This window comes from Nerophis ophidion, linkage group LG17 (assembly GCF_033978795.1).
Source record: "Nerophis ophidion isolate RoL-2023_Sa linkage group LG17, RoL_Noph_v1.0, whole genome shotgun sequence".
In the NCBI taxonomy this organism is placed as follows: domain Eukaryota; kingdom Metazoa; phylum Chordata; class Actinopteri; order Syngnathiformes; family Syngnathidae; genus Nerophis; species Nerophis ophidion.
Window position 1 is genome coordinate 40,646,584 of NC_084627.1, and position 17,158 is coordinate 40,663,741.

Consider the following 17,158-nt stretch of genomic DNA (forward strand, 5'->3'; position numbering starts at 1 on the left):
TGTGAACGGGACTCTCGCTGCTGTGTTGGATCCGCTTTGGACTGGACTCTCGCGACTGTGTTGGATCCATTATGGATTGAACTTTCACAGTATCATGTTAGACCCGCTCGACATCCATTGCTTTCCTCCTCTCCAAGGTTCTCATAGTCATCATTGTCACCGACGTCCCACTGGGTCATTATTGTCACCGATGTCCCACTGGGTGTGAGTTTTCCTTGCCCTTATGTGGGCCTACCGAGGATCTCGTAGTGGTTTGTGCAGCCCTTTGAGACACTAGTGATTTAGGGCTATATAAGTAAACATTGATTGGTTTTGTAAGCCAATTTGTGGGCAATTAGGACTCCCACTTTCCGAGACGGAAATCTGCCTTAGGGGGCATTCCAGTGGAAACTTCTGACTAGGAATAAATGGAAAAATGGAAGGCACCATAAAGCTGGTGGACACTTCTAGTCCACCTCACCCGAGAAAAACCCTGGCATAACTACAAGGCAAAGTATAGTGCAGTTTAGGAACTACAAGACTTACCATCTGCCCATCGCTGACTCTGAATGCCAACCTGGTCGTGGAGACTCCAGTGTGGACAAAGTTAATCTTCCCCTCCTTCAGATCATACAAGGAGAACACGTTGATGGCCCTGGAGAAAGGATGCATTCGTGTCATTTAAGACCTGATCTACTAATGAATTGCATGTATCCAAATATGTGCAAACTTGATAACACATGTAAAGCTAATCTACTAGAGGATTGCATCTCTTTAGTGAATAGAATACAGAGCGTAATCCATTTACTGGTCTGAATACATAGTACAAACCACGTTTCCAAATGAGTTGGGAAATTGTCCATCCATCCATCCATCATCTTCCGCTTATCCGAGGTCGGGTCGCGGGGGCAGCAGCCTAAGCAGGGAAGCCCAGACTTCCCTATCTCCAGCCACTTCGTCTAGCTCTTCCCGGGGGATCCCGAGGCGTTCCCAGGCCAGCCGGGAGACATAGTCTTTCCAACGTGTCCTGGGTCTTCCCCGTGGCCTCCTACCAGCTGGACGTGCCCTAAACACATCCCTAGGGAGGCGTTCGGGTGGCATCCTGACCAGATGCCCGAACCACCTCATCTGGCTCCTCTCGATGTGGAGGAGCAGCGGCTTTACTTTGAGCTCCTCCCGGATGGCAGAGCTTCTCACCCTATCTCTAAGGGAGAGCCCCGCCACCCGGCGGAGGAAACTCATTTCGGCCGCTTGTACCCGTGATCTTATCCTTTCGGTCATGACCCAAAGCTCATGACCATAGGTGAGGATGGGAACGTAGATCGACCGGTAAATTGAGAGCTTTGCCTTCCGGCTCAGCTCCTTCTTCACCACAACGGATCGATACAACGTCCGCATTACTGAAGACGCCGCACCGATCCGCCTGTCGATCTCACGATCCACTCTTCCCCCACTCGTGAACAAGACTCCTAGGTACTTGAACTCCTCCACTTGGGGCAGGGTCTCCTCCCCAACCCGGAGATGGCACTCCACCCTTTTCCGGGCGAGAACCATGGACTCGGACTTGGAGGTGCTGATTCTCATTCCGGTCGCTTCACACTCGGCTGCGAACCGATCCAGTGAGAGCTGAAGATCCCGGCCAGATGAAGCCATCAGGACTACATCATCTGCAAAAAGCAGAGACCTAATCCCGTGGCCACCAAACCGGAACCCCTCAATGCCTTGACTGCGCCTAGAAATTCTGTCCATAAAAGTTATGAACAGAATCGGTGACAAAGGACAGCCTTGGCGGAGTCCAACCTTCACTGGAAACGTGTCCGACTTACTGCCAGCAATGCGGACCAAGCTCTGACACTGATCATACAGGGAACGGACCGCCACAATAAGACATTCCGATACCCCATACTCTCTGAGCACTCCCCACAGGACTTCCCGAGGGACACGGTCGAATGCCTTCTCCAAGTCCACAAAGCACATGTAGACTGGTTGGGCAAACTCCCATGCACCCTCAAGAACCCTGCCGAGAGTATAGAGCTGGTCCACAGTTCCACGACCAGGACGAAAACCACACTGTTCCTCCTGAATCCGAGGTTCGACTATCCGGCGAAGCCTCCTCTCCAGTACACCTGAATAAACCTTACCGGGAAGGCTGAGGAGTGTGATCCCACGATAGTTGGAACACACCCTCCGGTCCCCCTTCTTAAAGAGAGGGACCACCACCCCGGTCTGCCAATCCAGAGGTACCGCCCCCGATGTCCACGCGATGCTGCAGAGTCTTGTCAACCAAGACAGCCCCACAGCATCCAGAGCCTTAAGGAACTCCGGGCGGATCTCATCCACCCCCGGGGCCTTGCCGCCGAGGAGCTTTTTAACTACCTCAGCGACCTCAGCCCCAGAAATAGGAGAGTCCACTACAGATTCCCCAGGCACCGCTTCCTCAAAGAAAGACGTGTTGGTGGGATTGAGGAGGTCTTCGAAGTATTCCCTCCACCGATCCACAACATCCGCAGTCGAAGTCAGCAGAACACCATCCGCACCATACACGGTGTTGATAGTGCACTGCTTCCCCTTCCTGAGGCGCCGTATGGTGGTCCAGAATCGCTTCGAAGCCGTCCGGAAGTCGTTTTCCATGGCTTCCCCGAACTCTTCCCATGTCCGAGTTTTTGCCTCCGCGACCGCTAAAGCTGCACACCGCTTGGCCCGTCGGTACCCGTCCACTGCCTCCGGAGTCCTATGAGCCAAAAGAACCCGATAGGACTCCTTCTTCAGCTTGACGGCATCCCTCACTGCTGGTGTCCACCAACGGGTTCTGGGATTACCGCCACGACAGGCACCAACAACCTTGCGGCCACAGCTCCAATCAGCCGCCTCGACAATAGAGGTTCGGAACATGGTCCACTCGGACTCAATGTCCCGCACCTCCCTCGTGACATGTTCAAAGTTCTCCCGGAGGTGTGAATTGAAACTCTCTCTGACAGGAGACTCTGCCAGACGTTCCCAGCAGACCCTCACAATGCGCTTGGGCCTGCCAGGTCTGTCCGGCATCCTCCCCCACCATCGCAGCCAACTCACCACCAGGTGGTGATCGGTAGAAAGCTCCGCCCCTCTCTTCACCCGAGTGTCCAAAACATAAGGCCGCAAATCCGATGACACAACTACAAAGTCGATCATGGAACTGCGGCCTAGGGTGTCCTGGTGCCAAGTGCACATATGGACACCCTTATGTTTGAACATGGTGTTTGTTATCGACAAACTGTGACGAGCACAAAAGTCCAATAACAAAACACCACTCGGGTTTAGATCCGGGCGACCATTCTTCCCAATCACGCCTCTCCAGGTTTCACTGTCGTTGCCAACATGAGCGTTGAAGTCTCCCAGTAGGACAAGAGAATCACCCGGAGGAGCACTTTCCAGTACTCCCTCGAGTGTACCCAAAAAGGGTGGGTATTCTGAACTGCTGTTTGGTGCGTAAGCACAAACAACAGTCAGGACCCGTCCCCCCGCCCGAAGGCGAAGGGAAGCTACCCTCTCGTCCACTGGGTTGAACTCAAAAGTACAGGCTTTGAGCCGGGGGGCAACCAGAATTGCCACCCCAGCCCGTCGCCTCTCACTGCCGGCAACGCCAGAGTGGAAGAGGGTCCAGTCCCTCTCGAGAGAACTGGTTCCAGAGCCCTTGCTGTGCGTCGAGGTGAGTCCGACTATATCCAGCCGGAACTTCTCTACCTCGCGCACTAGCTCAGGCTCCTTCCCCCCCAGTGAGGTGACGTTCCACGTCCCAAGAGCTAGCTTCTGTAGCCGAGGATCGGACCGCCAAGTGCCCTGCCTTCGGCTGCCGCCCAGCTCACAATGCACCCGACCTCTATGGCCCCTCCTATGAGTGGTGAGCCCATTTGAGGGATGACCCACGTTGCCTCTTCGGGCTGTGCCCGGCCGGGCCCCATGGGAACAGGCCCGACCACCAGGCGCTCGCCATCGTGCCCCAACTCCGGGCCTGGCTCCGGAGCGGGGCCCCGGTGACCCACGTCCGGGCGAGGGAAATCTGGGTTCATTTCGTTGTAATTCCATAGAAGTCTTTGAGCTGCTCTTTGTCTGATCACTCACCTAGGACCTGTTTGTCTTGGGAGACCCTACCAGGGGGCATGAAAACCCCCAGACAACATAGCTCCTAGGATCATTGGGACACGCAAACTCCTCTACCACGGTAAGGTAGCAGCTCAGAGAGGAGTTGGGAAATTGTGTTAGATGTAAATATAAACGGAATACAATGATTTGCAAATCATTTTCAACCCATATTCAGTTGAATATGCTACAAAGACAACATATTTGATGTTCAAACTGATCATTTTTGTTGTTGTTGCAAATAATCATTGGAATTTGATGCCAGCAACACGTCCCAAAGATGTTGGGAAAGGTGGCAATACATACAGATAAAGTTGAGGAATGCTCATCAAACACTTATTTGGAACATCCCACAGGTGTGCAGGCTAATTGGGAACAGGTGGGTGCCATGATTGGGTATAAAAACAGCTTCCCAAGAAATGCTCAGTTTTTCACAAGAAACGATGAGGCGAGGTACACCCCTTTGTCCACAACTGCGTGAGCAAATAGTCAAACAGTTTAAGAACAACGTTTCTCAAAGTGCAATTGCAAGAAATGTAGGGATTTCAACATCTACGGTCCATAATATCATCAAAAGGTTCAGAGAATCTGGAGATATCACTCCATGTAAGCGGCATGTCCGTAAACCAACATTGAATGACCGTGACCTTCGATCCCTCAGACGGCACTGTATCAAAAACCGACATCAATCTCTGAAGAATATCACCACATGGGCTCAGGAACTCTTCAGAAAACCACTGTCACTAAATACAGTTTGTCGCTACATCTGTAAGTGCAAGTTAAAGCACTACTATGCAAAGCGAAAGCCATTTATCAACAACATCCAGAAACGCCTCCGGCTTCTCTGGGCCCGAGATCATCTTAGATGGACTGATGCAAAGTGGAAAAGTGTTCTGTGGTCTGACGAGTCCACATTTCAAATTGTTTTTGGAAATATTCGACATGGTGTCATCCGGACCAAAGGGGAAGCGAACCATCTAAAGCAAAGTTCAAAAGCCAGCATTTGTGATGGTATGGGGGTGCATTAGTCCCCAAGGCATGGGTAACTTACACATCTGTGAAGGCACCATTAATGCTGAAAGGTACATTCAGGTTTTGGAACAACATATGCTGCCATCTAAGCGCCGTCTTTTTCATGGACGCACCTGCATATTTCAGCAAGACAATGCCAAGCCACATTCAGCACTTGTTACAACAGCGTGGCTTCGTAGTAAAAGAGTTTGTGTACTTTCCTGGCCCGCCTGCAGTCCAGACCTATCTCCCATCGAAAATGTATGAAGCGTAAAATATGACTAAAAATCTACATAAAACAAGAATGGGAAAGAATTCCACTTTCAAAGCTTCAACAATTAGTTTCCTCAGTTCCCAAACGTTTATTGAGTGTTGTTAAAAGACAAGGTGATGTAACACAGTGGTGAACATGCCCTTTCCCAACTACTTTGGCATGTGTTGCAGCCATGAAATTCTAAGTTAATTATTATTTGCAAAAAAAATTTTTTATGAGTTTATACATCAAATATCTTGTTTTTGGAGTGCATTCAATTGAATATGGGTTGAAAAGGATTTGCAAATCATTGTATTCCGTTTATATTTACATCCAACACATTTTCCCAACTCATATGGAAACGGGGTTTGTAGATCACACACAACACGCCCACAAATATTACACATCATTTTTATGTTTGCATAATTCTAATGTTTACAAAATTTGTGCAAAAGTAGACTGTCAATCACGACTGCAACAAAACTCAACAGGTTCAACATAGCCTATCTCAGCTAACTTTAGTCAATGTGCAAGGTAATACTCTATAAAGTTCAATTACCTAAATAAAAAGAAACGTCTCACAAGCATTCACACCGACCTGCCGGGCTGATCTTTGTGTTCAAGGTGTCCAGCCTCATTGTTCAAGTTTCCCATGGCGCTAAACACCAAGTCAGACTGGCTGCTATCAGGGTCTGACACTCTCAGGACATCTGTCGTAAACTGTAAACATTGGTGATACACTTCATGTTTTCATTCGAAATTAGGAACTGGTTTAGTAAAAACCCATCCAGCAATCTGTTAGAACCTACCAGTCGTTTGGACTTTTGGAGTAAAGTAAAAACATTTCCCTGTGGCAGGCTGAGCACGGGCGCATCATTAACAGGACTAATGCTGATGTCAAAACGGTACAAATGATGACGGTCAGTCAACGACAGAGGAAGTTCCTTGTAACCGGAGTAGATGGAGAACATGAAGTAGTCATGGTGACCCTCTGAGCCGCTGTGAACGTACGAGACCCGGCCTTGCCAGAGGTCAAGCATGCTAAAAGCCAGGTGCCTCTCCTCTGCTCCGGTTGGGGTCATCCTCACTTTAGGCTCAGGGCTAGGATCGAGATGCAGGTGACCCTGGACTGGCTGCTCTTCAATGCGGAACATGAACTCAGATGGATGCAAGCCTAACTTTGGTAGATCAACATTCACCTGGGAAATTAGACACATTGCCTGTAAATGTGATAATGACTTGATGAGAATCATGAATAAGTACCTTAATATGTTTTGGTTCCAATGGTGCCCGACTTCCTTCTTCTACCTCCAGCCTTCTCAAGAATAGGAGGTTGGAGTCATTGTTATCACTTATCCCGTGGGCTGTCGTTATGTCAAACTCGTGAACATATATCGATCTGGTTGTAGACATGGTCTCTGAATGTTGGCCCACCTTGCACCCCAGGCTGATATCTTTGGAGACAACAGCATGAGGGAGTCCAGTTCTTTGGGTGTTTACTTTGATTTCTCTTAGGCAGCCTCGGAAAGAGCTTCTGCTCTCAATGGTTTGCAGCTGAGTATCGGAAGATATCAATCCTGTTTGCTTTGCTTCTCTCCATGCTTGTTCATTCGTGCCCCCCAGAAAGAGTGGTCCTTCAAGATGGATGCTCCGCAACCCTAGACTGGCCTGGAGCAACTCTTCACCTACCCTCAGCTGGACAGTATGGGGTAGTAGTTGGAACTGAATGGGATACCATGTGAGCTTGCTGTAGAGGTGCGTGCGGGAATGCAACTCAGTCTTATTCCCTTGCACGGTTCCAACCGTTGCCACCAGGTGACCACCTTTAATCTCTAGCAAAACACCTCCCAGAATACCAGAGCTGTACAGGACTATACCATCGGCTTCTCTCCCAGAGGGGTGCAGTTCACATTCAAACATCCCTTTTTGTTGCGGGTCCCACGGGGAAAGAGAGATGAATGCTTTGGAGCTGAAAAAATGGGCCACATCGGCTTCTGTAGCTGAAAACAACTCACTACACCCCAAAGACACCTCATGGACCTTCTTGTACCCAGGAAAAGACTTCAGGCTAGACAGCAGGTTGAGTTCATTGAGGATAACTTCATCTAAACAACCTCTAAACCCGGCAGAGATGTTGAGAATGTGTGGAAAATTAAGTCCTGATGCCCCACCAACAAAAAGGGCATCTACACTGAGCTCCGGATCAGGTCCTGGTATCACAATCCTAGAGTGAGAGCTTCGGTCCACGGTTATGGAGACATGATGATGCGTGTGAGTGACTTCTACAGAATGCCATGCGAGGTCACTGAGGTTGATGTCCCTTTCTGAGCGCAGAGTATGCTCGCCTGAGCCAAGGTCCACACGGACCTTAAGGGGAAGAGGTTGCAAAAAGGACTGGTGAGAAATGAAGACAATGCCCATGAGCAACTACCTTATCTTCTAAATGTCATCATAGAATGAACTGTATGATTAGAAGGAAACTTGCCCTGTCAGGGCTTCAAGGTCTTGCTGCTGATGAGTTAATATTTAGTATTTCATTTTCTAAAAACCACATGCCATAAACCCAGGTCTTAACATTATGAGTGCTCAAACATCTTGAAATTTTAAAATGCCGTAAAAGACATGTTGATAGTACTAATTATTATTACAAACCCCGTTTCCATATGAGTTGGGAAATTGTGTTAGATGTAAATATAAACGGAATACAATGATTCGCAAATTCTTTTCAACCCATATTCAGTTGAATGCACTACAAAGACAAGATATTTGATGTTCAAACTCATAAACTGTATTTATTTTTTTTGCAAATAGTAATTAACTTAGAATTTCATGGCTGCAACACGTGCCAAAGTAGTTGGGAAAGGGCATGTTCACCACTGTGTTACATCACCTTTTCTTTTAACAACACTCAATAAATGTTTGGGAACTGAGGAAACTTATTGTTGAAGCTTTGAAAGTGGAATTCTTTCCCATTCTTGTTTTATGTAGAGCTTCAGTCGTTCAATAGTCCGGGGTCTCCACTGTCGTATTTTACGCTTCATAATGCGCCATGGGAGACAGGTCTGGACTGCAGGCGGGCCAGGAAACTACCCGCACTCTTTTACTATGAAACCATGCTGTTGTAACACTTGTCTTGCTGAAATAAGCAGGGGCGTCCATAATAATGTTGCTTGGATGACAACATATGTTGCTCCAAAACCTGTATGGACCTTTCAGCATTAATGGTGCCTTCACAGATGTGTAAGTTACCCATGCCTTGGGCACTAATACACCCCCATACTATCACAGGTCTGGCTTTTGAACTTTGCGCCTATAACAATCCGGATGGTTATTTTCCTATTTGTTCCGGAGGACACCACGACCACAGTTTCTAAATATAATTCAAAATGTGGACTCGTCAGACCACAGAACACTTTTCCACTTTGCATCAGTCCATCTTAGATGAGCTCGGGCCCAGCGAAGCCAGCGCTGTTCCTTGGTGTTGTTGATAAATGGGTTTTGCTTTGCATAGCAGAGTTTTAACTTGCACTTACAGATGTAGCGACCAACTGTTGTTACTGACAGTGGTTTTATGAAGTGTTCCTGAGCCCATGTGGTGATATCCTTTACACACTGATGTCGGTTTTTGATGCAGTACCGCCTGAGGGATCAAAGGTCCGTAATATCATCACTTACGTGCAGTGATTTCTCCAGATTCTCTGAACCTTTCGATGATTTTACGGACCGTAGATGGTAAAATCCCTAAATTCCTTGCAATAGCTCGTTGAGAAATGTTGTTCTAAAACTGTTCGACAATTTGCTTACAAAGTGGTGACCCTCACCCCATCCTTGTTTGTGAATTACTTAGCATTTCATGAAAGCTGCTTTTATACCCAATCATGGCCCTTACCTGTTCACAATTAGCCTGCACACCTGTGGGATGTTCCAAATAAGTGTTTGATGAGTATTTCTCAACTTTATCAGTATTTATTGCCACCTTTCCCAACTTCTTTGTCACGTGTTGCTGGCATCAAATTCTAAAGTTAATGATTATTTGCAAAAACATGTTTATCAGTTTGAACATCAAATATGTTGTCTTTGTAGCATATTCAAATGAATATGGGTTGAAAATGATTTGCAAATCATTGTATTCCGTTTATATTTACATTTAACACAATTTCCCAACTCATATGGAAACGGGGTTTGTAGAAAAAAATCCTAATACGACCCCTTTCATATGATTTCCCACTGAATTGTCATTTTAAAATGGTTCGCCCCTCATGTGGAAACTTGTTGAGAAATGTAGTCAGCGAGGTTATTTCATGGTTGTGTGCATGCAATCCGACACCAAACTGAGTGCAACTTGCTCCAGGAGAGTAAAGGTCAACACATCATGTATGAATCATACCCACGTTGTAACTCACCTGTAGGCGCCCCGAGGTCACCTCCAACAGCAAGAAGTCTGCAGGCCCCGCTGCCAAAAATAACAGGCCTTGTCGGCTGGAAGTTCTAAACTGCACACGGAGCAACGTCTGAGAGGAGGCTTGGACAGTCTGCAGCTGGATGGAGCTGTCGCCAAAGAATGACGCTGGAATAGTGAGCACAGAGCACATTCAGTCCAGTTTTGGACTCAATTTCATATGAGTTGGGAAATTGTGTTAGATGTAAATATAAACGGAATACGATGATTTAAGAATCCTTTTCAACCCATATTCAGTTGAATATGCTACAAAGACAACATATGTGATGTTCAAACCTATAAACATTTGTTTGTGCAAATAATCATTAACTTTATAATTTGATGCCAGCAACCCGTGACAAAAAAGTTGGGAAAAGTAGCAATAGATACTGATAAAGTTGAGGAATGCTCATCAAACACTTATATGGAACATCCCACAGGTGTGCAGGCTAATTGGGAACAGGTGGGTGCCATGATTGGGTATAAAAGCAACTTCCATGAAATGCTAAGTAATTCACAAACAAGGATGGGGCGAGGGTCACCACTTTGTAAGGAAATTGTCGAACAGTTTTAGAACAACATTTCTCAACGAGCTATTGCAAGGAATTTAGGGATTTTACCATCTACGGTCCGTAAAATCATCAAAAAGTTTCAGAGAATCTGGAGAAATTACTGCACATAAGCGATGATATTACGGACCTTTGATCCCTCAGGCGGTACTGCATCAAAAACCGACATCAGTGTGTAAAGGATATCACCACATGGGCTCAGGAAAACTTTATAAAACCATTGTCAGTAACTACATTTGGTTGCTACATCTGTAAGTGCAAGTTAAAACTCTACTATGCAAAGCCAAACCCATTTATCAACACTATCCTGAAACGCCGCCGGTTTGGCTGGGCCCGAGCTCACCTGAGATGGACTGATGCAAAGTGAAAAGGATGATCTGTGGTCTAATGAGTCCACATTTCAAATTATATTTGGAAACAGAGGGCGTGGTGTCCTCCAGAACAAAGAGGAAAATAACCATTCAGATTGTTTTGGGCGCAAAGTTCAAAAGCCAGCATCTGTGATGGTATGGGGGTGTATTAGTGCCCAAGGCATGGGTAACTGTGAAGGCACCATTAATGCTAAAAGGTCCATACAGGTTTTGGAGCAACATATGTTGTTATCCAAGCAACGTTATCATGGACGCCCCTGCTTATTTCAGCAAGACAAGTGTTACATCAGTGTGGCTTTGTAAAAAAAGACTGCCGGGTACTTTTCTGGCCCACCTGCAGTCCAGACCTGTCTCCCATTGAAAATGTGTGGCGCATTATGAAGCGTAAAATACGACAATGGAGACACCGGACTGTTGAACGACTGAAGCTCTACATAAAACAAGAATGGGAAAGAATTCCACTTTCAAAGCTTCAACAATTAGTTTCCTCAATTCCCAAACGTTTGAGTGTTGTTAAAAGAAAAGGTGATGTAACACAGTGGTGAACATGCCCTTTCCCAACTACTTTGGCACATGTGGCAGCCATGAAATTCTAAATTAATTATTTTTTGCAAAAAAAAACAAAGTTTATGAGTTTGAACATCAAATATCTTGTCTTTGTAGTGCATTCAACTGAATATGGGTTGAAAATTATTTGCAAATCATTGTATTCTGTTTATATTTACATTTTACACAATTTCCCAACTAATATGGAAACGGTTTGTACTTCAAGAGTCCTATTAAACATTACATTCTCATCTTTCTTACAAACTAAGTCTATGCTCAATCCCATACTAACACTTTGTCATTAGTTATTCAGGCACAAATCAGGCTGCTAATGCTCACAGCCCAGCGTTTTATTGACCCACCTGTCAATGCTTTGCACTCTACACCTGCTATCCAAATTCAATTAATGGCAGCTAATGCACTCCAAAGCGGGTCACCCAAATATTGTCCAACGCTAATTAGACCAGAGTGCTGACCCAAATGACAACATGTTGCACTTTTAGCAGAAGATGGCTTTATTTCCGGGTTAGAAAACGGAAGAGCTGACCACTTTGTGTCTTTAGAAAGATAATAACACCCAGATCTGATTAGGATTAGGGAAAAGGTGTCCAAAGTGCGGCCCGCAGGTCATTTTTTAACGGCCCCACGGCACATTATAAAAATACGATTTAAAAAAGTTTAAAACGTAAAAGTGATATAAAGGAGCAAACGGGTGAAATGTAAAGAGAAAATTTTGCAATGTTTACTCTAATAACACAAAGCTGCCATGCAGGCTGTTTCTTTCTTTAAAAAATAATAATGAATCAAAATCAATGTCATTAAGAATTATTGACCTATTTAAGGCTCCGATTACGTCACGTTAAATTTTCCACTTTGAGATATTTTTGGGGAAAAATGTTGCATATTTTGTGTTTGCCATATAAAAAACTGAGCTGTTTTTTTAAAGAAGGGCCTAAAATTAACAAACAAAAAACATAAACAACAATAAAACTTATAATTGAAGGATAGATCTGAAGTTGATCTCGAGATTGTGTTAAAAGTAAACGGTAAAAAAAAAAGTATTATTAATTTTTTAACACTTTAATGAGTAGGAGCCTTTTGGATCCCCAATAATTTTAGTGTGATTTGTTTTTAAGTGGCATTGCTCAAAAAATAATGATGAACTAAAATCAATGGTGTTATTAATTATTGACTTTTTTAAGGCTCCAATGATTATGTAATCTCAAATATTCCACTTGAAAAAAAATATTGGGTGATAATATTGCATATTTTGTGGTTTTTTCTATCAAAAAACAGGGTTTTCTTTGACAAAAAGAGCATACAACTTAACTCTTGAAAATCATTATATTGACAGATGGACCTAATGTTGATCTAGAGCACCAACCTTTTTAAAAACCAAGAGCTACTTCTTGGGTACTGATTAATGCAAAGGGCTACCAGTTTGATACACACTTAAATAAATTGCCAGAAATAGCCAATTTGCTCAATTTAGCTTTAATAAATAAATCTATATATATTTTAAAAAATTGGTATTTCTGTCAGTCATTCCGTCGTACATTTATTATATATATATATATATATATATATATATATATATATATATATATATATATATATATATATATATATATATAAATAAAATGGGTATTTCTGTCTGTCATTCCGTCGTACGTTTTTTTTCTTTTTACGGAAGGTTTTTCGTAGAGAATAATTGATGAAAAAAACACTTATTTGAACGGTTTAAAAGAGGAGAAAACAGGAAAACAATGAAAATTTGATTTTGAAACATAGTTTATCTTCAATTTCGACTCTTTAAGATTCAAAATTCAACCGGAAAAATTTGAGAAAAACTAGCTAATTTGAATCTTTTTGAAAAAATTAAAAAATATTTTATGGAACATCATTAGTAATTTTTCCTGATTAAGATTAATTTTAGAATTTTGATGACATGTTTTAAATAGGTTAAAATCCAATCTGCACTTTGTTGGATTATATAACAAATTGGACCAAGCTATATTTCTAACAAAGACAAATCATTATTTCTTATAAATTTTCCAGAACAAAAATCTTAGAAGAAATTCAAAAGACTTTGAAATAAGATTAAAATTTGATTCTAAAGATTTTCTACATTTGCCAGAATATTTTTGGGGAACTTTAACCATAATAAGTTTGAAGAAATATTTCACAAATAATCTTTGTCGAAAAAACAGAAGCTAAAATTAAGAATTAAGTCAACATGTATTTATTATTAAAAAAAAAAAAATTACTTGATCATTGATTGAAATTGTCAGGAAAGAAGAGGAAGGAATTTAAAAGGTAAAAAGGTATATGTGTTTAAAAATCCTAAAATCATTTTTACGGTAGTATTTTTTCTCTTAAATTGTCTTTCTGAAAGTTAAAAGAAGCAAAGTAAAAAAATAAATGAATTTATTTAAACAAGTCAAGACTGATATTTTCTTGTATTTTCAAATTCTATTTGAGTTTTGTCTCTCTTAGAATTAAAAATGTCGAGCAAAGCCAGACCAGCTTGCTAGTAAATAAATACAATTTTAAAAATAGAGGCAGCTCACTGGTAAGTGCTGCTATTTGAGCTATTTTTAGAACAGGCCAGCGGGCGACCCATCTGGTCCTTACGGGCTAGATGCTACCCATTATTCTTCTTCCTCCAAACACGACGAGTTGAGTTTATACCAAAATGGATACATGGATGATACAGCAGAGGATTGGAAGAATGTCATGTGGTCAGATGAAACCAAAATAGAACTTTTTGATATAAACTCAACTCGTCGTGTTTGGAGGAAGAAGAATACTGAGTTGCATCCCAAGAACACCACACCTACTGTGAAGCATGGGGGTGCAAACATCATGCTTTGGGGCTGTTTTTCTGCTAAGGGGACAGGACAATTGATCCGTGTTAAGGAAAGAATGAATGGGATTATGTATCGTGAGATTTTGAGCCAAAACCTCCTTTCATCAGTGAGAGCTTTGAGTGGTTGACCAAATACTTATTTTCCACCATAATTTACGAATAAATTCTTTAAAATTCATACAATGTGAATTCCTGGATTTTTTTTTTCACATTCTGTCTCTCCCAGTTGAAGTGTACCTATGATGAAAATTACAGACCTCTGTCATTATTTTAAGTGGGAGAACTTGCACAATCGGTGGCTGACTAAATACTTTTTTGCCCCACCTAAAATGTTTAAGTCCATCATCCATTTCCGAACACATGCATTCATTTGCATTTCTAGTGTGGTGTTCATTTATCATTCCATAAAATAGTTTAATTAATTTCTTAAATGTATTTTGATTAAAAAGTGAATCTTCCAGTTCAAGACTATTTAAAGGCCTACTGAAACCCACTACTACCGACCACGCAGTCTGATAGTTTATACATCAATGATGAAATTCTAACATTGCAACACATGCCAATACGGCCTTTTTAGTTCACTAAATTGCAATTTTAAATTTCCCGCTGAGTTTTTTCGTTGAAAACGTCGCGTGATGTCACGGACTGTCAGAAAATATTAGCGCAGCACCATTTGCGGCTAAAAGTCGTCTCTTTTCATCGCGCAATTACACAGTATTCTGGACATCTTTGTTGCTGAATCTTTTGCAATTTGTTCAATTAATAATGGAGGAGTCAAAGTAGAAAGATGGAGTTGGGAAGCTTTTAGCCTTTAGCCACACAAACACACGGTGATTCCTTGTTTAAAATTCCCGGAGGTGAAGCTTCACTATGGATCAGAGCGGTCGAGCGAACATGGATCCCGACCACTTTTCAACCGGCAGGTTTCGGTGAGAAAATTGTGTTAAGAAGTCGCCTCTTACCGGAGATCTGCCGTGACTTCCCTCAGACACTGGCGTCAACACACCCGTGGACACACCCCTCCGACTATCAGGTACTATTCAACTCACTAAAACACTATCAACACAATAGAAATATAAGGGATTTCCCAGAATTATCCTAGTAAATGTGTCTAAAAACATCTGAATCTGTCCCAATGCAATCCCCTTTTTTTTTTCTAGTCCTTCACTATCAATATCATCATCCACAAATCGTTCATCCTCGCTCAAATTAATGGGGAAAATGTCGTTTTCTCGTTTTGAATATCTCTTGCTGCTGGAGGCTCCCATTATAAACAATGTGAGGACTTGAGGAGCCCTCACACCGGTGATGTCATCGTCTGCTACTTCCGGTACAGGCAAGGCTTTTTTATCAGCACCAAAAGTTGCGAACTTTATCGTCGATGTTCTCTACTAAATCCTTTCAGCAAAAATATGGCAATATCGCGAAATGATCAAGTACGACACATGGAATGGACCTGCTATCCACGATTAAATAAGAACATCTCATTTCGGTAGGCCTTTTAAGACATACTCTCAGAGGATATGCATTTATTTACAGCATGTTTTAAAGAGATACAATTTAAAAAATGATTTCTGGGTACAATATATTGATCTACTAAATCAGGGGTCGGGAACCTTTTTGGCTGAGAGAGCCAAAAAGCCAAATATTTTAAAATATATTTCCATACGAGCCATATAATATCTTTTTTTAACACTGAACACAACTAAACACGTGCATTTTTAAGTAAGACCAACATTTCTAGAGTATAATAGATCTCTTATTCTTTGTAATAACATTGTTAATCTGAAGCTAACTGTGGAGGGGGCGTGGCCTGCGGGCCTGCAGCGAACTGGGGTGTGCCAGGACCGGCTTCAAAATCAGCGACAGGTGCGTAGACGGCCCACCTGGGCCTTGTTATCTAATCACCTGTCGCTCTGTTATAAGCAGCAGCAAGGAAGAGAGAAGGGGTTGGGGCTGGAAATAAAATTACTGGAAAGCAACTGAGAGACTTATTGAAGAATAAAACAATATTGTAACCCTGAAACAGGCTCTGATGTCGGTGCTTGGTGGTCCGAAGAACCCCCAGGAGGGCAAGCCCCACACTAACCAATAATAAATAAATAACTTCTTACCATTAACGCAACTTCTTGAACAGGTGCGGTAGAAAACGGATGGATTAAAAATGCATGAGAATGTTTTATATTTTTAACATTATTTTTAACACTGTGATTGCAAGTGGAATTATTCATTACTTATCGTTTTAAGCAACGTCAGCTCAGATTTATCCGAGAACCAGATCTGGCTCTAGAGCCATAGGTTCCCTACCCCTGTACTAAATCATTGAACGGTTTAAAAGAGTTTTTATTAATAATATGATGAGGTTTAGTAATACCTCTGTCTTTTCCATTTTTATTCATTCGGACGGTTTTGATAGAACATTTTTTTGTATTCGGTTATAATAATTATTTTGAATGTTTATTTCATTTCTTTTGTAGGACATAAACAGAAACACTGAGTCAGCAGACCAAGGCAGCATGTTCATGGTCATAATGCTTATAAAGCTCCTGTCTGTCCAGTTCTGGCTAATCTGCTTCTATGATAGCAGTGGATTACCTCCTATATTATTAGTCTGCAGCCACACACAACTAGCAAAGTATCCAAGCCTTCATTGTGGCACCATTAGTAAAGAATATATACAATTTTGTGTATTGTGGATTAAATTATAAAAATGGATTGGTTGTTAGAAAAAAGTTTGATTATAATTATCATTATTTTAAAAGAATAATGAATTAAGGTACTGTTCAAAAGATGTATACATGGAATCCAACATTGAAAAAAAATATATATATATTTTTAATTGATTTACATTTTCTACTGAATTTAAAAAAATATAAATTGCAGGAACTTTAAGTGCACTTTTTTTATAAATCTTTTTTTATTACAAATCTACCCCAAAACCTAATTGCAGAGGACACGCCTACTTTGCAAAAAAAGTGCAACATGATAGTTATGTTGCAATAG

The 17,158-nt window shown here is 42.4% G+C and overlaps 1 protein-coding gene and 1 long non-coding RNA gene across 4 annotated transcripts in view; one reads left to right on the forward strand and one right to left on the reverse strand.

The window, feature by feature from the left end:
* LOC133536437 (uncharacterized) overlaps positions 1–17,158 on the forward strand; it is a 141,219-nt gene that overhangs the window by 115,850 nt on the left and 8,211 nt on the right. The window contains exon 7 of one of the 2 annotated variants that reach the window (XR_009802461.1): positions 15,079–15,188. The exons of the other annotated variant lie outside the window; for it this stretch is intronic. This is a non-coding gene — a long non-coding RNA (uncharacterized LOC133536437). The remainder of the gene's footprint in view (positions 1–15,078; positions 15,189–17,158) is intronic. 2 annotated transcript variants of the gene reach the window in all.
* LOC133536435 (chondroitin sulfate proteoglycan 4-like) overlaps positions 1–17,158 on the reverse strand; it is a 58,365-nt gene that overhangs the window by 40,373 nt on the left and 834 nt on the right. The window contains exons 2-6 of one of the 2 annotated variants that reach the window (XM_061876955.1): positions 9,766–9,929; positions 6,626–7,729; positions 6,172–6,561; positions 5,961–6,082; positions 526–634 (exon numbers count right to left, since the gene is read on the reverse strand). In XM_061876955.1, coding sequence (XP_061732939.1) covers positions 526–634; positions 5,961–6,082; positions 6,172–6,561; positions 6,626–7,729; positions 9,766–9,929 — 1,889 coding nt within the window. The remainder of the gene's footprint in view (positions 1–525; positions 635–5,960; positions 6,083–6,171; positions 6,562–6,625; positions 7,730–9,765; positions 9,930–17,158) is intronic. The other variant, XM_061876956.1, reaches the window with a different exon arrangement.